Source organism: Struthio camelus, chromosome 1 (genome assembly GCF_040807025.1).
Source record: "Struthio camelus isolate bStrCam1 chromosome 1, bStrCam1.hap1, whole genome shotgun sequence".
Taxonomy (NCBI): Eukaryota; Metazoa; Chordata; class Aves; order Struthioniformes; family Struthionidae; genus Struthio; species Struthio camelus.
Window position 1 is genome coordinate 131,646,898 of NC_090942.1, and position 17,708 is coordinate 131,664,605.

Genomic DNA, 17,708 nt, shown 5'->3' on the forward strand with positions numbered 1-17,708 from the left:
GTCTGAATTCAGCTTATGAAATACTGAAAGTACACCTAGACATTTCAGTTCTATTAAATGCATTCCCATGACTTGACTTAGTTAAGCATTAAGTTTAAGCTGTGAAATGTAGTTTAGCAACATGTTTTTTCCATCAGTTAGCACCCACATGATCCTTTCCTTAATTAATTGCCAACTACTGTGTTAGATACAGAAAGAGCAACACAAAAGATGACCAAGTAAAAAAGCTGGGAGGACTACTTGGTTAGAAAGAACCAAATCATACTGAAGTAAATGGAAGGAGCAGAGGTCATCTGGAATTGTATGAAGCATGTGCCAAAATATAAATGCTTGAACATGCCACAGGAGGCTTGAATGAAATCCTTTCCTTACACTTACCTAAGAAATAGCTTTTATCTTACGTGAAAATTCTAAAACGATACATCTTTACTGAAGTATTTAAGTGTTAACATACATTTAGATTGAATTAGAATAAATGGCTGATACTGATTCATCTGTTTCAGGAAACACTAGTTACTGTAGGTATCTCTATTTCTATACTTATTTTGAACAAAGGTAAATATTAATTTTCAGTCTCTGGCATGGACAACATGAGACTAGTGCTACTTGCCTTTAAAGGGCACTGTGAGAGCTGTGTGAGAAATTGCCTCATTTTGGAGTCAAATTAAATTACATAAATACATATATAATATTATGTATATTATATTATAATCATTGAGGAAACAATATGGCAGTTATCAAGCAGCACAAACTACAAGTTATGTGAGATCACAGCAAAGCATCCGTTGCTAAAATACAGACATGAAAACTGTATGCGTTAATTCAAAGGTGAAAAATTTGCCTGGTTAGTGGTCTGATTGCCTACATGTAACTGTCATAATATGCCATATATTTCATTGTCCTCTTCTTTTAATACATACGGGTAGTCTTATCATTGGAACAGCCCAGCATGTAAACTCCTAGCTTGATCTAAGAGTCTTTTTTCCAAGATGAATATTTTCTCTTCAGTATAATATTTGCATGGAGCCGTTTTTGGAAAAATGTCCTCAATAAAAGAGAAAGGATTTTAGTTATGAAAACAGACTTGATAATGTCGAAAATATATATTTAATGGAATGCGAACAAAAAGTAGATTAGTAAAAAAGGAAGACATGCTTCTCCTTTAACTTATGTGGAAGGCTTTTGAACAGGGGGCTGCTTGTTAGCGGCCTGCATTTCCCGTTTACACGTTGATCGGTAGCTAGCATCAAATTTGCTGGGCTCTGAGTGACGTAGGAATGCAAGATGCAGAGTTTCTTGCTTTCAAAATCTATGCATTGATAGGAAACAGTAGAAAAGTTGGTGATCTGGGAAGCCAGCTTTTATGTTTGCAACACAATTTTATGCACGGAAAGAAGCATTTTGAAGAGAAAAGAGAGGCAGTTGAGCAAGAGTTTATGAAATCCTGCTTATTTTAATCCCCCAGGAGGCAAAACAGTCATTTATTACTAACTGGGCTTGCAAACAAAAGAAAGAAAGAGAGTTTGTTGTTTTGTTTAATTTATCCTTATTAACCTGCATTTTTTACAACCTTACTAAAATGATAACCATTCATTTTGCCAATATGGATTCCTCCAACTAAGAATTTACTATAATTATTGTTTCTCAAGTCTTATATGTAGATTGTAAAAATTAGCATGCAGTTTTACTTGGCGTTAAGTTTTCTGCTACTGGTGGATTTCAAGCCTTTTTATAGGTTTTTTTTTTTTTCAGTTAGCTTTACAAGAGGCTTACTTCAGAGGGTTTTTTAATGCTTTTTCTTATCTAGGGTTTTGCCAACATTTTGCTTCTTGACCTTCCCATTTTTGTGAGTATTCACACTCTAGTTCATCTCCATCCCAGAAGAACAGAGGTTATTCTTTTCTTAATTTACTTTATTTTTTTGTGGTTTGGCATGGAAGGGGAGAAAAGAGCTTTTGATATTTACAGGGGTTTGCCTGAAGAGCCCATAACATTAGTAGAAGCTGGATGTGGTATCCAGGGCAGCCAGTGATGCTTGAAATCTTACTTAATCCCAGGACTGCCAGTCTTAAACTCTGCTCTTCTTCTCAGGGTCTGACGGCCCGCAGCAGACTGAACAACCCTCTGCTACTGCAGTTTGTCTGAATTCTCAGTTTCAGCTAAAAAACAATTTGGTCCTCTCCAAATTAGCCTTTCCAAGACTTCAACAGGACAAAATTCATCTTACATTTTTAAAATGAGAGGATCCCTATCATTCCTCTTTATCAACAGTGTGCAATGCAGTGTGACAGAAGACACACAAACGGCACCCAAGGCTCTGTGATACTCATCTTGTAGGGTGACTAAGATTTCCATTTTAATCAAGTGTCTTTACTATAGTAAAAGTAAGTTCAGCTCAAAGAAATTTGGTGAAGGGATACAGACATTGTGCCATTGTGTATTCAGCAGGAATACATGTTCTACTGCTCTCCTGTGCTCTCCGTACTGTGCATTAAACTGTTGCAGTCTTGGTAATCTTTACTGCAAAATTAGTTTTATTTAAAAAAAAAAGAGAGAGAGAGAGAGAGAGATTGCTCTTCATACTGTCTCTGTTCTAAGAACGTCTCAGTGAAACGCATCAGGTAAATTCTTTCGGGCACCGCTTGCCAATTACGTGGCTGCCTTGCAGCGTGAAGCTCTGTCCACCTATGAAAGAAGCATCTGCTAATCTCACTACATGCAGGACACAAATTGGGTTTCCCGCTGAAGGTGGGAAGTGGTATATGCTCCTTCCCCAGCTCTCCCATAATGTAGATAACTGGTTGTGACTTTGTGTAGCTATGAATGTTTTAGTAAGTCTTCAATTTACAGTACAATGTTGGGAAAAATGAATGAGAATTTCAAAACTATTTTCTTCACTGCATTTACTGTATTTTACTGTGCTTCCAGGGGTGATGTATGAACAGCCAAAAAATGCGTCATCCAAAACAATGTTCTCTTCCTGGCTCTTTTGAGAGGGCTATCAACAAATGCAGAAAAAATCCTGGAGGTGTCAGGCCTTGGAGCATATTTAAGATAGATGATCCAGGAAAGTGTCATCGTGTCATCCCAAGTGATTCTTAGCATTTATTTATACTAAGGAAAAGAAAATAGGCTCAAACAGCATAACGGATTAGCCAGCCTGACACAGGGCACCACAATGCCTTCTTATATGCAACGCAAGTGCTTGCTAATCCGCTGCCTCAGATAACTGAGAAACGGTAAAGCTACACTTACAAGCAAGGCTACACGCTTCACGGAACGATGGAAACAAGACCTAGTTAACAGGAAAATATTGTATCTGTACTTTCAATGGCAGTAAAAATGAAGAAACGTGGCTGTAGTTTTCTAACTCATCAGATCAAGTGCTAAACTTACAGGCGACCCTGTGCACTTATGTCTGCGCCACTAAGGCGATTTGAGGCAAGTCCCTATGCTTTTATGCATCCAGGTTTCTGAATCTGTAAGGTGGCGGTAGTGATGTTGATCTCCTTCATAAAACCTGTGAAGATTTATACCCAAAAAGTACTATTTAAGAACTAGTTATTTTATGTTTGTAGTATCATTTTTTACTATTTGTATAGGTCTATGGCTCTGTCCCCATAGAAGCGTGACCAGATTCTGAGGAGAGATATTAGAGTTAAAAAATCAGACTTCTCAAATGCATAGATTTCAGTAACTGTTTGGACAGCAGGCAAGGCAATTGTGTCACCTGAAAATCTGTTTCTTCCTTCTTTTCAAGAAGGAGTTTTAGGACACTAAACCAGTCTCTAATTATCAAGAACCTTTAATGAATTCAGGTTATCCTTCCTTTATTGTGCGGCTGTGATTTCCCCTTAAGCACCTGGTGCTGGTAAACATTGAAGAGAAAGATGCCTTGATTAGACACAATCCAGTACATAACTACAGTGTGGGAATTCCTAAGTTCTTAAAATAAACACTGCCCTCTTTCTGATTAGGGTCTCTGTGTAGATGCACAAACTGACTGAATAGCCGTTGAATAAGAAAAACACCACAGGGAATTAAAATTATGCTTATCCTGTAATCCTGTTCTGTTTTCTACAGGAAGAAGGCTGTCTTTTATAAAATAAATGGCTTTAAATTAAGTATGGTGTAAAGATTTGCTTCAGTTAAAAATGCCAAAGACAGTAACCATTTAAACTGCAAACAAAATATATGTTTATAATAAATTATGAGTAGTTTAAAAATAATTTACAATCAGATTGGCATTACTTATTTACATTATAAAACAAAAGTATAATCTTGAGGTCAATCAGAATAGCTAAAAGCTTTTGTGAATTTGCAGAGAACAATCAGAACTACATTAAATAGATTTTTTTATCAAATCAAATTAAAAAGTCAATAGGCTTTAATCCCTAAATCCTTCAACATTCATGTTTTCCCCTGGATGTTCTTGAGTGGGTAGTAGTTTGATTTGGGAGATCAAAGGGTTAATTTGCTTTTCAATTGAGGAATGACTCAGAGATCCCCTTTATTGTTTAAAAAAAAAAAAAAAAAAAAGAGTGGTGTGTGGGTGTAAGTTAGCGGGGGGGGGGGGAAGCCAAGAAAATGGTTTCACTAATTGGGGTTTTCACCTGCTGTGAGTCTAATTGAATACAATGCTTTATTTGTAACTCAAGGAGAAAGGAGATTATGCAAAGTATGAGAATTTCAGACTGTTTTTTAAATTCTTATTACTTGGCACTGTTGTATGGGAAAGAAGACGAATGTGATAATGGTACCATCAAGCTTCTGTTAAGGTGGACCAGGAAACTCCAGAGAGTAAAAACTCAAGGAATGTGTACTGTGAGTATCAGGGCTAGATAATTCTTGAAGGAAAACAAACGCTTTTTCTGTGAAACTGTAGACTTCAGGCTAAAGCTACAATGAGTCCTTTTGTATTAAACAGGCAGCTTGTTCTGTCATTTCAATAATCATGAAGTTCATCCCAATGAATATGTTAAACATATTTTAAAGACACTATGTTGCAATAGGTGGAAAAAAAGAGCTCTCTCACTTCTTAGATGCTAGGTAAATGTGGGAAAAGATGAGATTGTTGTTTTAGCACAATTGACAACTTTCAGCCAGTTCATTCACCTCCAAACTAATATATCCAATAATAATCTATATCTAAGCCAAGATCCGCTGAAGTAAATGAAAAAGCTCTCATAGACGCTGAGCATTAAGGTAGCTATTCATCTGCCTACACAGAACTGAATCCTCTTTTTCTTTACATTTGGGGTAGTGTTGTAGAGCCTATATACATGAAAAATGTGAATTAGACCTTTTCAAACTAATTAGAATAGCTAGAAACTATGAGGATTTAAGATTTAATTCCCTTAGGTTTTTCATTGGCTTTTGGGGGAGGGTATTGAACATTGATCATCTTATTTTTAATGTTTCTAGGGAGGAAAAAATGACTTTTCTTAAACTACTTGTAGGGCTTTTTATAAAACTGGCCAATCCAGATACCTTAAGCCTTAAGGGGAGCTCTGAATATCCTAACACTTATGATAAAAGCCGAGTTCTGTGCTTACTGACATCCGTGTAATTGGAAAGCAGTCAATGGGGTATAGCTGTGGTGCAGGAATTATGGATGAGATGAATTTTCCCTGCTTCTAGACATAACGTTTTCCCAGGGTAAAATACGGACTTTTTTGCAGGCTTGAAAGGCACCCTTCCAGGCGGCTCTACCCAGAAAGCATAATTTGGAAGGCTTGAAGAGCTGCTTAGTTGCATGAAGGGTCCCTGGGCTCGGTTCTCGGCCCAGAGTTACTTTAATGAATAAAGGATGTAGACGTAAGGCGCCCATGAGAAGAGACGAGCTGCGGTGATTTGCAATGCTCGTGACACCAAGAGGGGGGTCGTTGGCTTGTATTTTTCTAGCGAGTACAAAGCAGGAATTAACACAAAGGAGTCCTATGACAGTTATTCGGAGCGAACGTGGCTTCTTCCTTCTTTGTAAATCGCAGGGGAGAAAAGTGCCCTTTCCTGCTAGGACAAGACAAACCTCAGAGAGGTCGAATTACCCGATTTCCCTCACAAATAAAACTCGAAGGGCCGAAATTAACAGCGCGAAGCGAAAGCCGCGCCGAGAGCCCCTTTTCCCGCCCATCTCGGTTTCGGCGCGTTATTTTTTAATTAAAGCCTCTCCCCCAGCCCCATGAAAAGCGAACTGCTGCGCCACAACGAGCAGGGGCATCGGCGTGGCGGGGGGACGCCGCGAACCGCCCGGCCCGGCGAGGCGCCAACCGCCCGCAGCCCCCGGGCGACCTGCCGCAGCCCCGCGGCGCGGCGGTTGGCCGTACCGCTGCCGCGGACCCTCTCGGTTGGGGAGGGGGCGGGGCGCGGAGGCAGCGCGGGGGCGGAGCGCCGCCCCGCCCCGCCCCGCGCCGGCGGGGCCGGCCGCAGTGCTGCCGGGCGGCTGGCGCTGAGCGGCCGCACTGCCAGCGCCGCCTGCTCCGCGCCGCGGAGCGCCGCAGCCATGAGGGAGCAGCTGAAAGGGTGAGCGGGCTGCGGCAGGTGCGGGCGGGCGGGCGCGCGCGCTGCCGCCGCCGCCGCCAGCGGCGGCTGGGTGACCGTTGGCGGGGAGGCGGTTGAGCGTCTCGAGCGCTCCGACTTCAACGGCCGCGCCCGCGCTTGCCCTGCCGCCTGCGGGGCGGGGGGGAGTTGAGCATCTTCTCTGAAGAGGGTGGGGAGAGGCTGTCGTACCTTGCCTTTATGATACCAAAAAGGTCAACTTTCTGCCCGCTTTCTTCTGGGAATTTGAAGCGGCTTTAAATTCAGTGCCTTTTTCATGAGGCCTCAGTTTCAGGGTAAATGCGGCTGATTGGAATGCGTGGGATACGGAGATGGGAATTTACACACGCAGGTGTATTTGTGCGTGGGTGCATGTAGGCTAATACAGTTAAGTCCTGAAGACGAGCCAGGAAATCACACGTGTGCCGGTGATAATAACTACTTTTGGGGAGGCTTGGAAGAATGAGAATTTGTTCTTTTTATGGCTCTTCAGGTCTCACAGAATAGTGGGATGCTGTAAAATGTTGCCTATATGGCATGTGGTGCGTCTTGTAACTGTGGGCATGAATGAACTTTCATTGAATTCTTTTGAATGTATAAATGCTTAGAGAAGTGTTACTTTTCCTGGTAATTCCATGTTTAGGAATCACATTTCAAGTCAGTAAGCAGAAGGAGCTGGGTGAGGGTTCCCTCCCAAGTTCTTTTATGTGTGTATTTTGTGTGCCCGTATCTTGAGGTCATGTGATGATGGTGTTCTGCAGCAGGTATGTTAAAGGACACATCTCCTGGCTAGGGCCGTAATCGGAGTCCCAAGCCCTCTTCCTCTGCCACGGTTGGGCTGAGAAGTGTTTTTTGAGGGCATGTGCCTAGGAGCTGGGGAAACAAGAAGCATGGGTGTGTGTAGGGTCTTTGACCTTTTAGCACTAAGGAGCTGGTTGAAGTCGTCGTTGTTTGAGCTTGGATTCGACAAGACCCTGCAGTGAAATTACTTTGGCAGAAGTGGAGAGGATAAGCTTTGCAAAGCAAATAGATCAGTGGACAAGTAACAGCTGGAGGGGCAGGCTCACCAAGCCTTAACAACTGAGCAGTAATCTTTGCCCGTGACAAAGTGTACAAAATAAATGTTTAACATCACTGAGAAGAAAAAAAGAGTTACTCTACAGTACTTGGCAGTTGGTATTTACCCTCCTGCTACCATTCATTTCCAATAGCAGCACAAACTTTTCATGTGTATTGGTGCTTCCCTTCAGCATTCTGATAAATCTCGCAAAAGCCAGTAAAACATGCCAAAGTCACATTCTTGCTGAAAAGACACTGATCCTTGGCTTAAACAGAAGTAATCTCTGTGCATAGATCACTGACCTCTAGATTTATAGATGAAAACAGTAGCCCTTTGTGAAGCACAAGGGAGTGCCACCTTTTTACATCACTGTCTAATGCTTTCCACAGCAGTAACTTGTTTTGCCCAAAGAATTAATGAAACAATGTAAAAAGACAACTGTTAAGTCTTTCTTGTGATCGATGTGGTCTGTTGCTGAAAACATTTTTATTTTAGATGACTGGTAGTATCTATTCATAGAAACAATTTAAGTTGTACCCAAACCTATTTATTTTGGCTTTTTGACAACAGTCATAAGGCAGCTGTGATAACCTTTTACTCATCTTAAGGCCAAAAGGTGAGGCATTGTAAATTGGTGTTGTTTGAAATTAAATCAGTTCAATGCACTGTGAAATTTTTAATTTCAGGTTTTTTTATAAGTGTATGCAACTATCTATTTATTGCCACCTAATAGAATTTCTTATTCCATGCACATATATACACACACTCATCTGGTTCATGCTGCCTTTTCAAATAAAGGGTAAGGAGAGAAGTGCAGCAGAATATTTGCTCTAATATCTCAGATGAAGAGAATGTAGTAGTTTGAAGCGGAGTGTGCGGTTGCAGTCTCTAACTGTGGACCCTGAAGCTCAGCAATGGATAAACATGAGAGACTGATTCTTAGATACAAAAAAACAGGGAGAATGAATAAAATCAAGAACAGTTTAAAAGGTTTGTGAATTTTTCAGTATGATATGTGCAGGAATGTTTTAATTTTGGGGGTGGGGGTCATTTTTTTTCTGCTGTTCCTGCTGCCGGCGTTGCTCAGAGGCAGTATGAAATGAAGGAAGAAGAAAGTAAGTCTATTTTATCCAAACAGTTCAAGTTATAACAAGGGAACTGTAATTCAGTTAGTGTGTCATTAGAGTATCATCTCCTGATTTCAGGTTTTCAATCCTGTATGGTATTAGCTCTAATGGTAAGGATGAGAGACAAATCTCTGTGCTTTTGGCAAGAACAGAGGAATTTGCACAGGCATAGTGTGACAGAATTCCCCACATACTACATTAGCAAGGATAATTTCTATGATCATCCTTTAATGAGGTGGTCCTGCAGTTCCCAAAGGGTATATTAAGTGAAGACCATGTTTTCATCCCACTGTATTATTAGTGAATTCAGTGTGCCAGTCACACCAGCACCTAGGTGTCACCATTATCCATTGCCGCTGTTCTCCTTTTCAGATCTGGTTTAAATTTCCTTTCCACCTTCACGTCTTAAGTTGGGTGAGAAAGAGGAAAACAAGCCACACTTTTTGCTGTTGTTATTGCAAAATCTTAATGGTTTAAAAGCTAATAATTAATTAGTTGACCTAAATGAAGAGACAAATTGAAAAATGTACCCTGTGAGCATGTGCAGTATTACAAAACTACTGCCTGTGTGTATTAATGTCTTAATATGTCCACAGTTCTTTGGAAAAGCATCTTGAGTACCTTTTTCTGCACATATTCGTACCCTACTTTAACTGCTGCCAGCCAGGAAGACTTGCACGACATTTCTCGTGTGTTTCTGACTTGCAAGCTATAAAGGGCCTTGTTCACCGGAGTTTGAAACTCTGGCAAACATTTTGCTGCAGATCTATTAAGGATGCTACAGCATTCCCAAGTGTGGTTGAGACTGCTTGGAACTGCTGAGCTGGCATTTTATTTTAGATGGTGTTCACAATAAGGGCTTACACACAAATCCTCCCCCACCAGTGCAACCCCAAAGCTCACAATTAAATGGCCTTTGAAAATGGCAAAGAGGCTTATGAAGAGTAGTCTCAATGGAATCTAACCTTTCCTTGAGCTGCACTTGTGTGCAGAATTGTTGATAACTTTCCGAGCAGAAAACGTTCAGTTAAGAGGCAGACGCTTTTTAGCTGGAGTGAAATAGCTGCAGCCTTCTTGTGTTCTGCATGTAAACTACCAGCAAAATCTGCCCTTACTCTTCACAGGCACACAACTTTTACAGAATTCTCAGTGACCAAAGTTCAGTTTTCTCTAAAACACTTGCTTTCTTGCAAGCGCTGAGAAGTGTACGGATGGCCGTCGAGTCCGTCTCTTGCTCTCACAGGACGTGAGGTTCAGTGATCTCTACTGAATTGCCAAGAATCATAATACAGACCTGATAGAAACCTGCCTCATCACCGAATCATTGCTTAGAAGGTGGCAAAGGCAAGAGTTAGGGTGAATGCTGACTTTACGGTTTTACTCTAAACAAAGACATACTTCCTTTAACTTGCAACTAAGTTTAGAAACAAAGCAAAGCGCGGGAGAATAGAAGGGGAAATTTCCCTACCCTGCAAATTCCATCTTTGTGACCTGTTGATGAAGTGAGGAAAGCATGTCCTGATGAAAGGTACACTTCTGAGGGAATTAATTTTATACATATCAAAGAAGAGCACACATCTAGCTGGCATTATTTACGTTAAACTATATGAAAACAGTTGAAATCCAGTATTTCTCTGGCAATGGGAATTTTATTTACAAGATTTTAGGAAAATCAATTTATATATTTTCAGGATGGTTAATAAATGCCATAAGCTTAATCCATGCACACTGAAAGTCACTGCTACGTGGTTAAGCCTTACCATTTAAAAAACAAATGCCAAACATACAAATATGATCACCCATGTAATGTTGAAGAGTGATTAAGCGTAAGTTTTCTACATCTGAAATGATCCCTTTTGTTCTTTTCTTCCACTCAAGCATCTGATTCTAGAATCCTCTATGAATGCTTGCTTACAACCCCTTTACCAGATATCTAATGCCTTTAAAATATTTTAATGGGGAATCAGTGCCTTTGGAAGCTACCAGATTGATTGTTACGGCGTCTAAAGTGATATAGCTTATCCATAGAGCAATCTGAGACTGCCAAACTAATTTCACAGGGAAAATTAAGCAGAATATTTTCAGAGCCTTCCTATAACTCTGTGCATGAGTTTCTTCTGTGTTTTGTTTTTTTTTTCCCCTCATCTTTACTTTATGTTTTGGCATACGAATCAATGGTACAGTTGCTATTCAAGTATCTGACAGGTACTTCACACATAGTATTTTAGATAACAGATGTGGAAAAATGATCAGCAAAATGCCTAAGTTTGTTTCACCTCCTTCAACCTCAGCCTTCAGTTTGACAAACACATTTATTTGCAATTCTGAATTTTTTTTCCTGTAGTAGCCCCCTTCAGGGGCTACCTGCCCGTAGGAGGTAAGCCAGGAATGTCAGGCTCGTGCCTCATGAGCTATTGCTGTAGAACTAATGTTGGGTGCTAACAAACTGCAAGCACTGATTTATGGATTTGAATGTTTGTTTGGTTCTGCAGTCCATTTACCTAAATCACAGAATCTCTCACTACAAAGTTCTTCTGCAATAAATATACTCTCTTCTGCTTTTCCTTCAGGCTGCTACGGTACAAGCAGAGGCTTATGGCAGCCAAATTTTTATGGTGTCGATGTATAAATTGAAACTGCTTCTGTTTTCCCTCAAAAATGCACTTTAACTGAGTGTGCTAAGAGCTTCAGAACCTCCCCTATATACCAAACATGGTAAGAAATTCAGAAACTCAGATGCAGTTGAGTCAGATAAACAGGTTTTCACTTTAAGCTACCAAGTTTCTGCATTTGAAAAACAGACCAATGTCAGATTACCTAATGTGATTGCAGCCACCTCCCGTTGCACTTCTCATTTTTTACCAATGCAAATAACGAGACTACTTTAGGTGTTCTAATGTCCTTCTCCCTGTTTCACTATCTTTAGCCACCATAATTAGGAAGAGAAGATGCTGAGGTTGAGAAGAGATTTTTCTTTTTTAATCTTTTGTCCAGCTAAAGCAACACTGTGCCTGCATTTTTCCTTAAGCTTATTGCTTGTCATCCCCTCAATTTTATTCTTTCTTGCAGTTATAGAGTAATATCTGGAAATCATTTATACATAGTAGGCTCCTGAATATATAGATGGGGCAATAAAGTGTTCACTGGGATCATGTAAATAGCCAGTCTTTTAGAAGAAAATTTAATCACAGTAAGAAACATGTCATGATTTTTCCTTTAGTAGTAGTGATGTTGAAGTGTTTTGTTGAAAACATTACCCCTTTTTAGCCTAGATTATACCTGTAAGGGTGTACTTTGGAAGATCACTGCCTCAAGAAGAACTCAAGGACAATTTGTTCTCTAAAATCTTATCATTGTATTGGTTTTCTAGTGCACAGTTCGTTACACAAGGGCATTCAGTTTGCCCCTTGGGTTGTGATTCACAGTCTCCTGGAGCTGCAAGGAGTGTGCTGTAGTGACTTTAGGCACTGTTCTGTTTCATATTTTCTTCCAGACGATGTGTGTGTGTTGGAACCAGGATATCTGCTTTTTAAGTACAGGGACTGCAAATGGGATTTCTAGCAACCGTATACTGCGCATGCATTTCAGAGTATTTTTTTCTGAATTCATATAGTCTTCTTTTAATATAGCTGAATACTGTGTGACCAGGACTTTAGTGAATATTGAATAGATAAAGAGATTTTTCTTTTAAAATTTTTCCCATTAATGGAAGCAGGATTACATTATTATTGTCATTAAAAAAAATGATAAAATGTGTAAACTTTGGAGACATGAGTTGTTATTACACTAACATTTTATTTCATTGCCTTTCTCACGCTCTGCATGTCTTGGCAACATGTTTTGTTGCAAAACTAAAGACTGCTAGCTTCAATGCAGAGATTGTCCAATTTACATTCTAGTCATACTGCAGAGTTTCATAACCCTGTTTTAGTTTTTTCCTGGCTTCCCAACAGCTCTGCTTCCTGAAACTTAACAGGGACCTCTAGGGCAAGAGAAAGGGCCTGGGAGTCCCAGGAACCAATAAGAGCAACAAATAGTCTTAAATAAGAAGAGACCATCAGTATGTGGGGTACAACACATTGGCTGAAAAAGCAGTATAAGACAGTGGCGATTCAGTGGACTGTTACATGAGAATTCAGTACAGATGTTTGGAATGAAATGAATGATTGCAGTTGTTGCATGTGGTAGCTTTTATACAACATACCTAAAAGAATAGAAAGCATTCAGAGTAAAACAGGTCAAAAAGACAATGGATGTCAATATCTGGTCAGAACTTCTGTAAATGTTGCTGAGAACAACAAAGAAATTTTTAAACGTTTGTCTTCCAATTGAATCGATGATCCATATGAAACAAAGACTTTTTTAAAATTAATTGATGTGATTGCAGATTCCCTAACACATTATGGCATAGCTAAATACTTAGAGTATTTTTAATGTTAGCAGTACTTTTAATCTTAATTTTTCTTTTAGAGTCCATACCTAAATATAACGCTTGAAAGAAGGCAATAGCGTTGAAAGAAGGCATATCTACCACTGATGAGACTCTCTCCTTTAACAGCCCAGGCTGCTGGTGGTATTCTAGGACCGTATTGTGATATGGACCTTGGACTGCTCTTTGTGCATTGGAAAGAGAAAATGTGGCATTTTATTCTACTAACTTTTATGTTTTGTATTGTAGCCATGAGACGCAAACCACCTGCTGGGATCATCCCAAAATGACTGAGCTTTACCAGTCTTTAGGTAAGACACATCTACCAGTTTTGTTTTTTAGGGGTTTTTTTTGAACCGAATGAATTGTTAAGACAAAGATTTCCAGGAGCAGTAAAATAAAATTAAATAAAAGTGAGAGGCTGGTGCTTGGATCAAGATTAAATTTTCTGTCAAAGAAATATATAGGGCATAATAACACATTTCAAACACGTTGTAGGTAAACTGATCTACATTAGCCTGTTTGGAATGTGCACTAGTTTTACTAAATAATTCAGGTGCATTTGCTGCAAATTCTTACTGAGAAAGACTGGGGCAGAAATTAAAAAAAAGTATAATCTTGAATCTTTTTACTCTCTAATCTGTTTTACAAAAGGCAGATGAAAAATCAAACCAGGCTTCTGTTAATGTTGACTTTTGGATGGTAGGAAGCCTGTTTAAACAATTTGCCAAACTGTTACCACTACTTTATTTTTGAAACACTTTCAGTACTTGAACGCGTGGCAGCTGTCGTGATGTCATTTTGAATACCTAAATTGCATGCTGATTATGACTTCAGATGTGCCTCTCTGATGGAGTTTTTTCAGCAGCTTTTGATTTTATTAACAGAAGGACATCTATAAGATATAGTACGTCAATCCATACTCTACTATAGGCTGTTTTGCAGACCATTTAATAGCTAACTGTTTCCTTTTAATGGTCCTGCTGATAAATAAGAGAGGGTATAAAAATAAGCTATTTCTCTTTAAAAGAAATATCAATGAATATGCTGCCCTCATAAAGGAGTCTACATCTCTACAGCAGAGGTACATAAACCACCTTTAAAAAAGTTAGCTCCAGTACCAGAGCGGTCCAGTCTAGCATTCAGTGCAGGCTTATTTACCTTGGTGAAAAATAGCTTAAATTATCTCCTGCTAAACTCTATACTGGCGTAATTAGACTGTTTGCAAGTATTGCTCAACTAATCTATTTCAAGCTAGCTCAGGTATCTCTGCACTGCACTGCGGTAAAGACGGACCCAAAATTTTTTAGAAAAACGATATGATAAAATGAAATGAAATAGTGTGAAGTCAATTTTTGCTTATAATGTTAGTAATGTGGCAGCAATTTTTGTTTTATAAATAATCCAGAATACTGCTCTGTATATCAGCAAGGGACGACAGAATGTATAAATTCAGGCTAACTGAATGCAAAAGCAGACGAGTGTTGACTTGCCACTTAATTATAATGTATTGCTGTGTTTGTCTCCTTTATATTTCTTCACTTAAAAGTGAGCGATTTAGAGGATCAGGACAAAAAGTGATTGTGCATGCAGACATCTCTTTAGTATGGTAGGTCTTCAAACAATTCCCTGTTAATTGAACCGCAATTCTGACTCTGCAGACTACTCTGATCTGGAGATTACGTAATATTTCTGACACTGTTACTGGTCAGACCTAAAGCTCTGTTGAAGCTGCTTTTCTTCTGGTGTTTCCCTGTTTCAGCTAGATTACTCTTGAAGATCAAGAAGTGAAGAGGGAGAGAATGCCCCGATGGGTTTAGGTCAACAGTTCAAAAGGTGGTTGAAGTCAGTTTGTATTTAGTTTAACTGAGTATTTTATCACTGTGAATGTCACCTGGATGTCAAGAGTTTAAGCCATCCTTACTGCTTAGAGAAGGAACATGTTTAAGCAGATTTTTTTTTAATCTTTTTCTTTTTTTTTTCCCCTATAAAATTCTGCTGTTTTCCTGTTCAGGAGCATGGAATGTCCAAAAGGGCAGTCCTCTCTGGCTAGAGTTTTCTTTTTGGGCTGGCACCAAGTGCTCAGTCATATGGAAGCAACTCTGGTTTTAGCAAAGGATGTATAACATACATTTTTTATTAATAAACTTTGATGTTCATATATGTGTACAGAACTGATTAAATGAAATGATTCTTTATGCATTGCCGCATAGGGTGAAGCTTTGATAAAAGTGCTACTGCATAACATATCAAATTATTTTATTTTTGAATTGGGTATATTCAATATTGCCTAACTCTCCTATAAATTTCATAATACAAGCATAACCCGTTTAGTCTTGAATAGAACCCTTAAAGTGTTTTCAGTGCTTTGCTTTGCCTCGGGTCAAAACGGTAATAACGGGATGTTTGAAGTCTTTTCAGACTGTTCAGTAATATTTTATCTGAAAAGATATTATTAAAGTTGATTTTGTATTGCATACTCATTAGATCCTATTATTTTTCTCCACATAAGGATCTAAATTTTGCTTCTCATTCACATAAGAAGCTATAAAGAGCTTAGCTATCTTTTTGCAGTATATATGCATTCTAAAAATACAGTAGAATACATGAATTTTACAGTCCAGGCAAATGCAAAAAAGTGCCTTTGCTGTCTAGTTTTCATTTCGATTTTTCCAACTCCTGCCCTCAGCCTATGGGGAATAATTCAGTTATGGGATGTAGCTCTCTGTACCTGCCAGATGTTTACTGATGTCTGTCTTTTCTGTAAATTTTAATTGATGCTAATATATCATAATTTGCTAGGGATCCTTATGTCTGACTTACATTTTTAAAAATTACTGAAAACTTAATTTTTTTTTTTAAAGTGAATGAGGAAAGTTGCAATCTGGGACAAGGTAACATTCCTCATCAGCCTCTATCTTTGAGCCACAAAAGGCTTTTCTGTAAAAAGAGGAGTAGTATTGGTTTTACTCTTCATGCATTTAGTTCACTTGCCTACTAATGACTGCATTATATTTTGCTAAAACAGAGGAATTCTACATTTTAAATTTATCATCCTTGACTCTTTTTCTGGTATGGCCAATATACTTCTGTTTTTGTGGGTTTGGAGGTAAATTAACTGGGAGGATTATTTGGTACTGATAAAAGAACACAGAAAGATGCTATGACTGGTTCCGTAACTGGTCAAGATTGTTGGTCCAAGAAGTCCTATATCCTGCCTCCAATAGTGACTGCATGAGGGAAAGCAGAAAGAAAGCTTAGGAATAAATTATAAAGTAGCCTGCCCATGAAGAATGTTTTCAAAGTCTTTTTGAGCTCATTTGCTGAAACATGGCCATTTATAAAGATGGTAGTAATAACTAAAATATTTGATATGAAATTTAATGTGTGTACCATAAATTTTTAACTGATTGATCTTATAAAAGAAGCTTTTGTTTTTAAGCTGTTTAAAATGCTTGTTCTAGACAGCTCTTTATTACTAAAATAGCCTACCAATTTTGTGAGTTTTGGTTAACCATCTGTTCCTGACCAAGTTGGGCAGTTTTTCACTCTTCCTTTAAGGTTACATAAAGTTATGTGAGAAGCTGCCAACAATAAATGACATGATTGTTGTTTCATAATCAAATCAGAGTGGCAAAAGGTAGTTGGAGTAATGGCCCTAGCTACATCATTTAATTCATCTACTAGATTTTGATTGACTAGTTATGTAAAATAAGAGCATAGTAAAAAAGCAAATGCTGAAATGGGAGAGGCAGCAAATATCAGTGATGTGTGAATCTGAGAGTCAAAGACTGACTGGGGCAAACATCCCCCAGTTTGGTTTTACACCATTATGAACCACTCCCCTTTTCTTCTGACTTCCCTCTGTCTTTAAACTATCAAGAACTGCTCCAGCTGCTTTTCTTTCCAAAAGCAGTTCCCCTGCAGCAGATCTACTTTTTTACTATGTTTCATTTATTTAACAGCTCCTTGCAAATTATTTTTTCCTCATTTTTCATGATGATCCCAGGGCAACACTGAAATAAAATTTGTGGTATTTCACTGTGTCCTGGAAAATTCAAGGACCTTTGAGTGAGGGGAGAGACAGGAGGAGCAGAAACCAAATAAGTCTGGGATTGCTTAATTTTTTTCAGATCATCTTCCAAGTGTGAACATTGAATTGCAGACTGCTTAGCTCAAAATGATAACATTTTGTCTGTAACTGAAAATGAATCTAACCTTTGTAATGATGGCCCAGCAAAACTTGGTCTGTTGTGTCATAATGTTATGCTGACTGGTGTCTCCCTCCGCCAGCCTTCCCATGTAATGACAGTATGTGTTTCCTCAAGATGCATTAGTGTCACTGTAAACAATAATTCCAACAGCAGGATGCAGTCAGAAATGTTGACATATGCATCTGTTAATCTCTCCTAATTCACCAAGGTAAGACAAGAGGATAAAAAACACCCACACCCTAGGAGACTGCAGTGTGCTGCAGCTGGTGGCAGTTTTCTGTTTAGTTTGGGCGGTAGGGGAGGGGAGTTTCTCTGCAGAATATATGGAAGAAATGTCTAAA

General features: G+C 39.0%; 1 protein-coding gene across 10 annotated transcripts in view; it reads left to right on the forward strand.

The window, feature by feature from the left end:
* The window catches only part of DMD (dystrophin), a 1,217,172-nt gene that overhangs the window by 1,119,064 nt on the left and 80,400 nt on the right, over positions 1-17,708 (forward strand). For all 10 annotated transcript variants that reach the window (XM_068917030.1, XM_068917051.1, XM_068917057.1 and 7 more), the window contains one exon: positions 13,403-13,464. In XM_068917030.1, the coding sequence (XP_068773131.1) occupies positions 13,403-13,464 (62 nt within the window). The remainder of the gene's footprint in view (positions 1-13,402; positions 13,465-17,708) is intronic.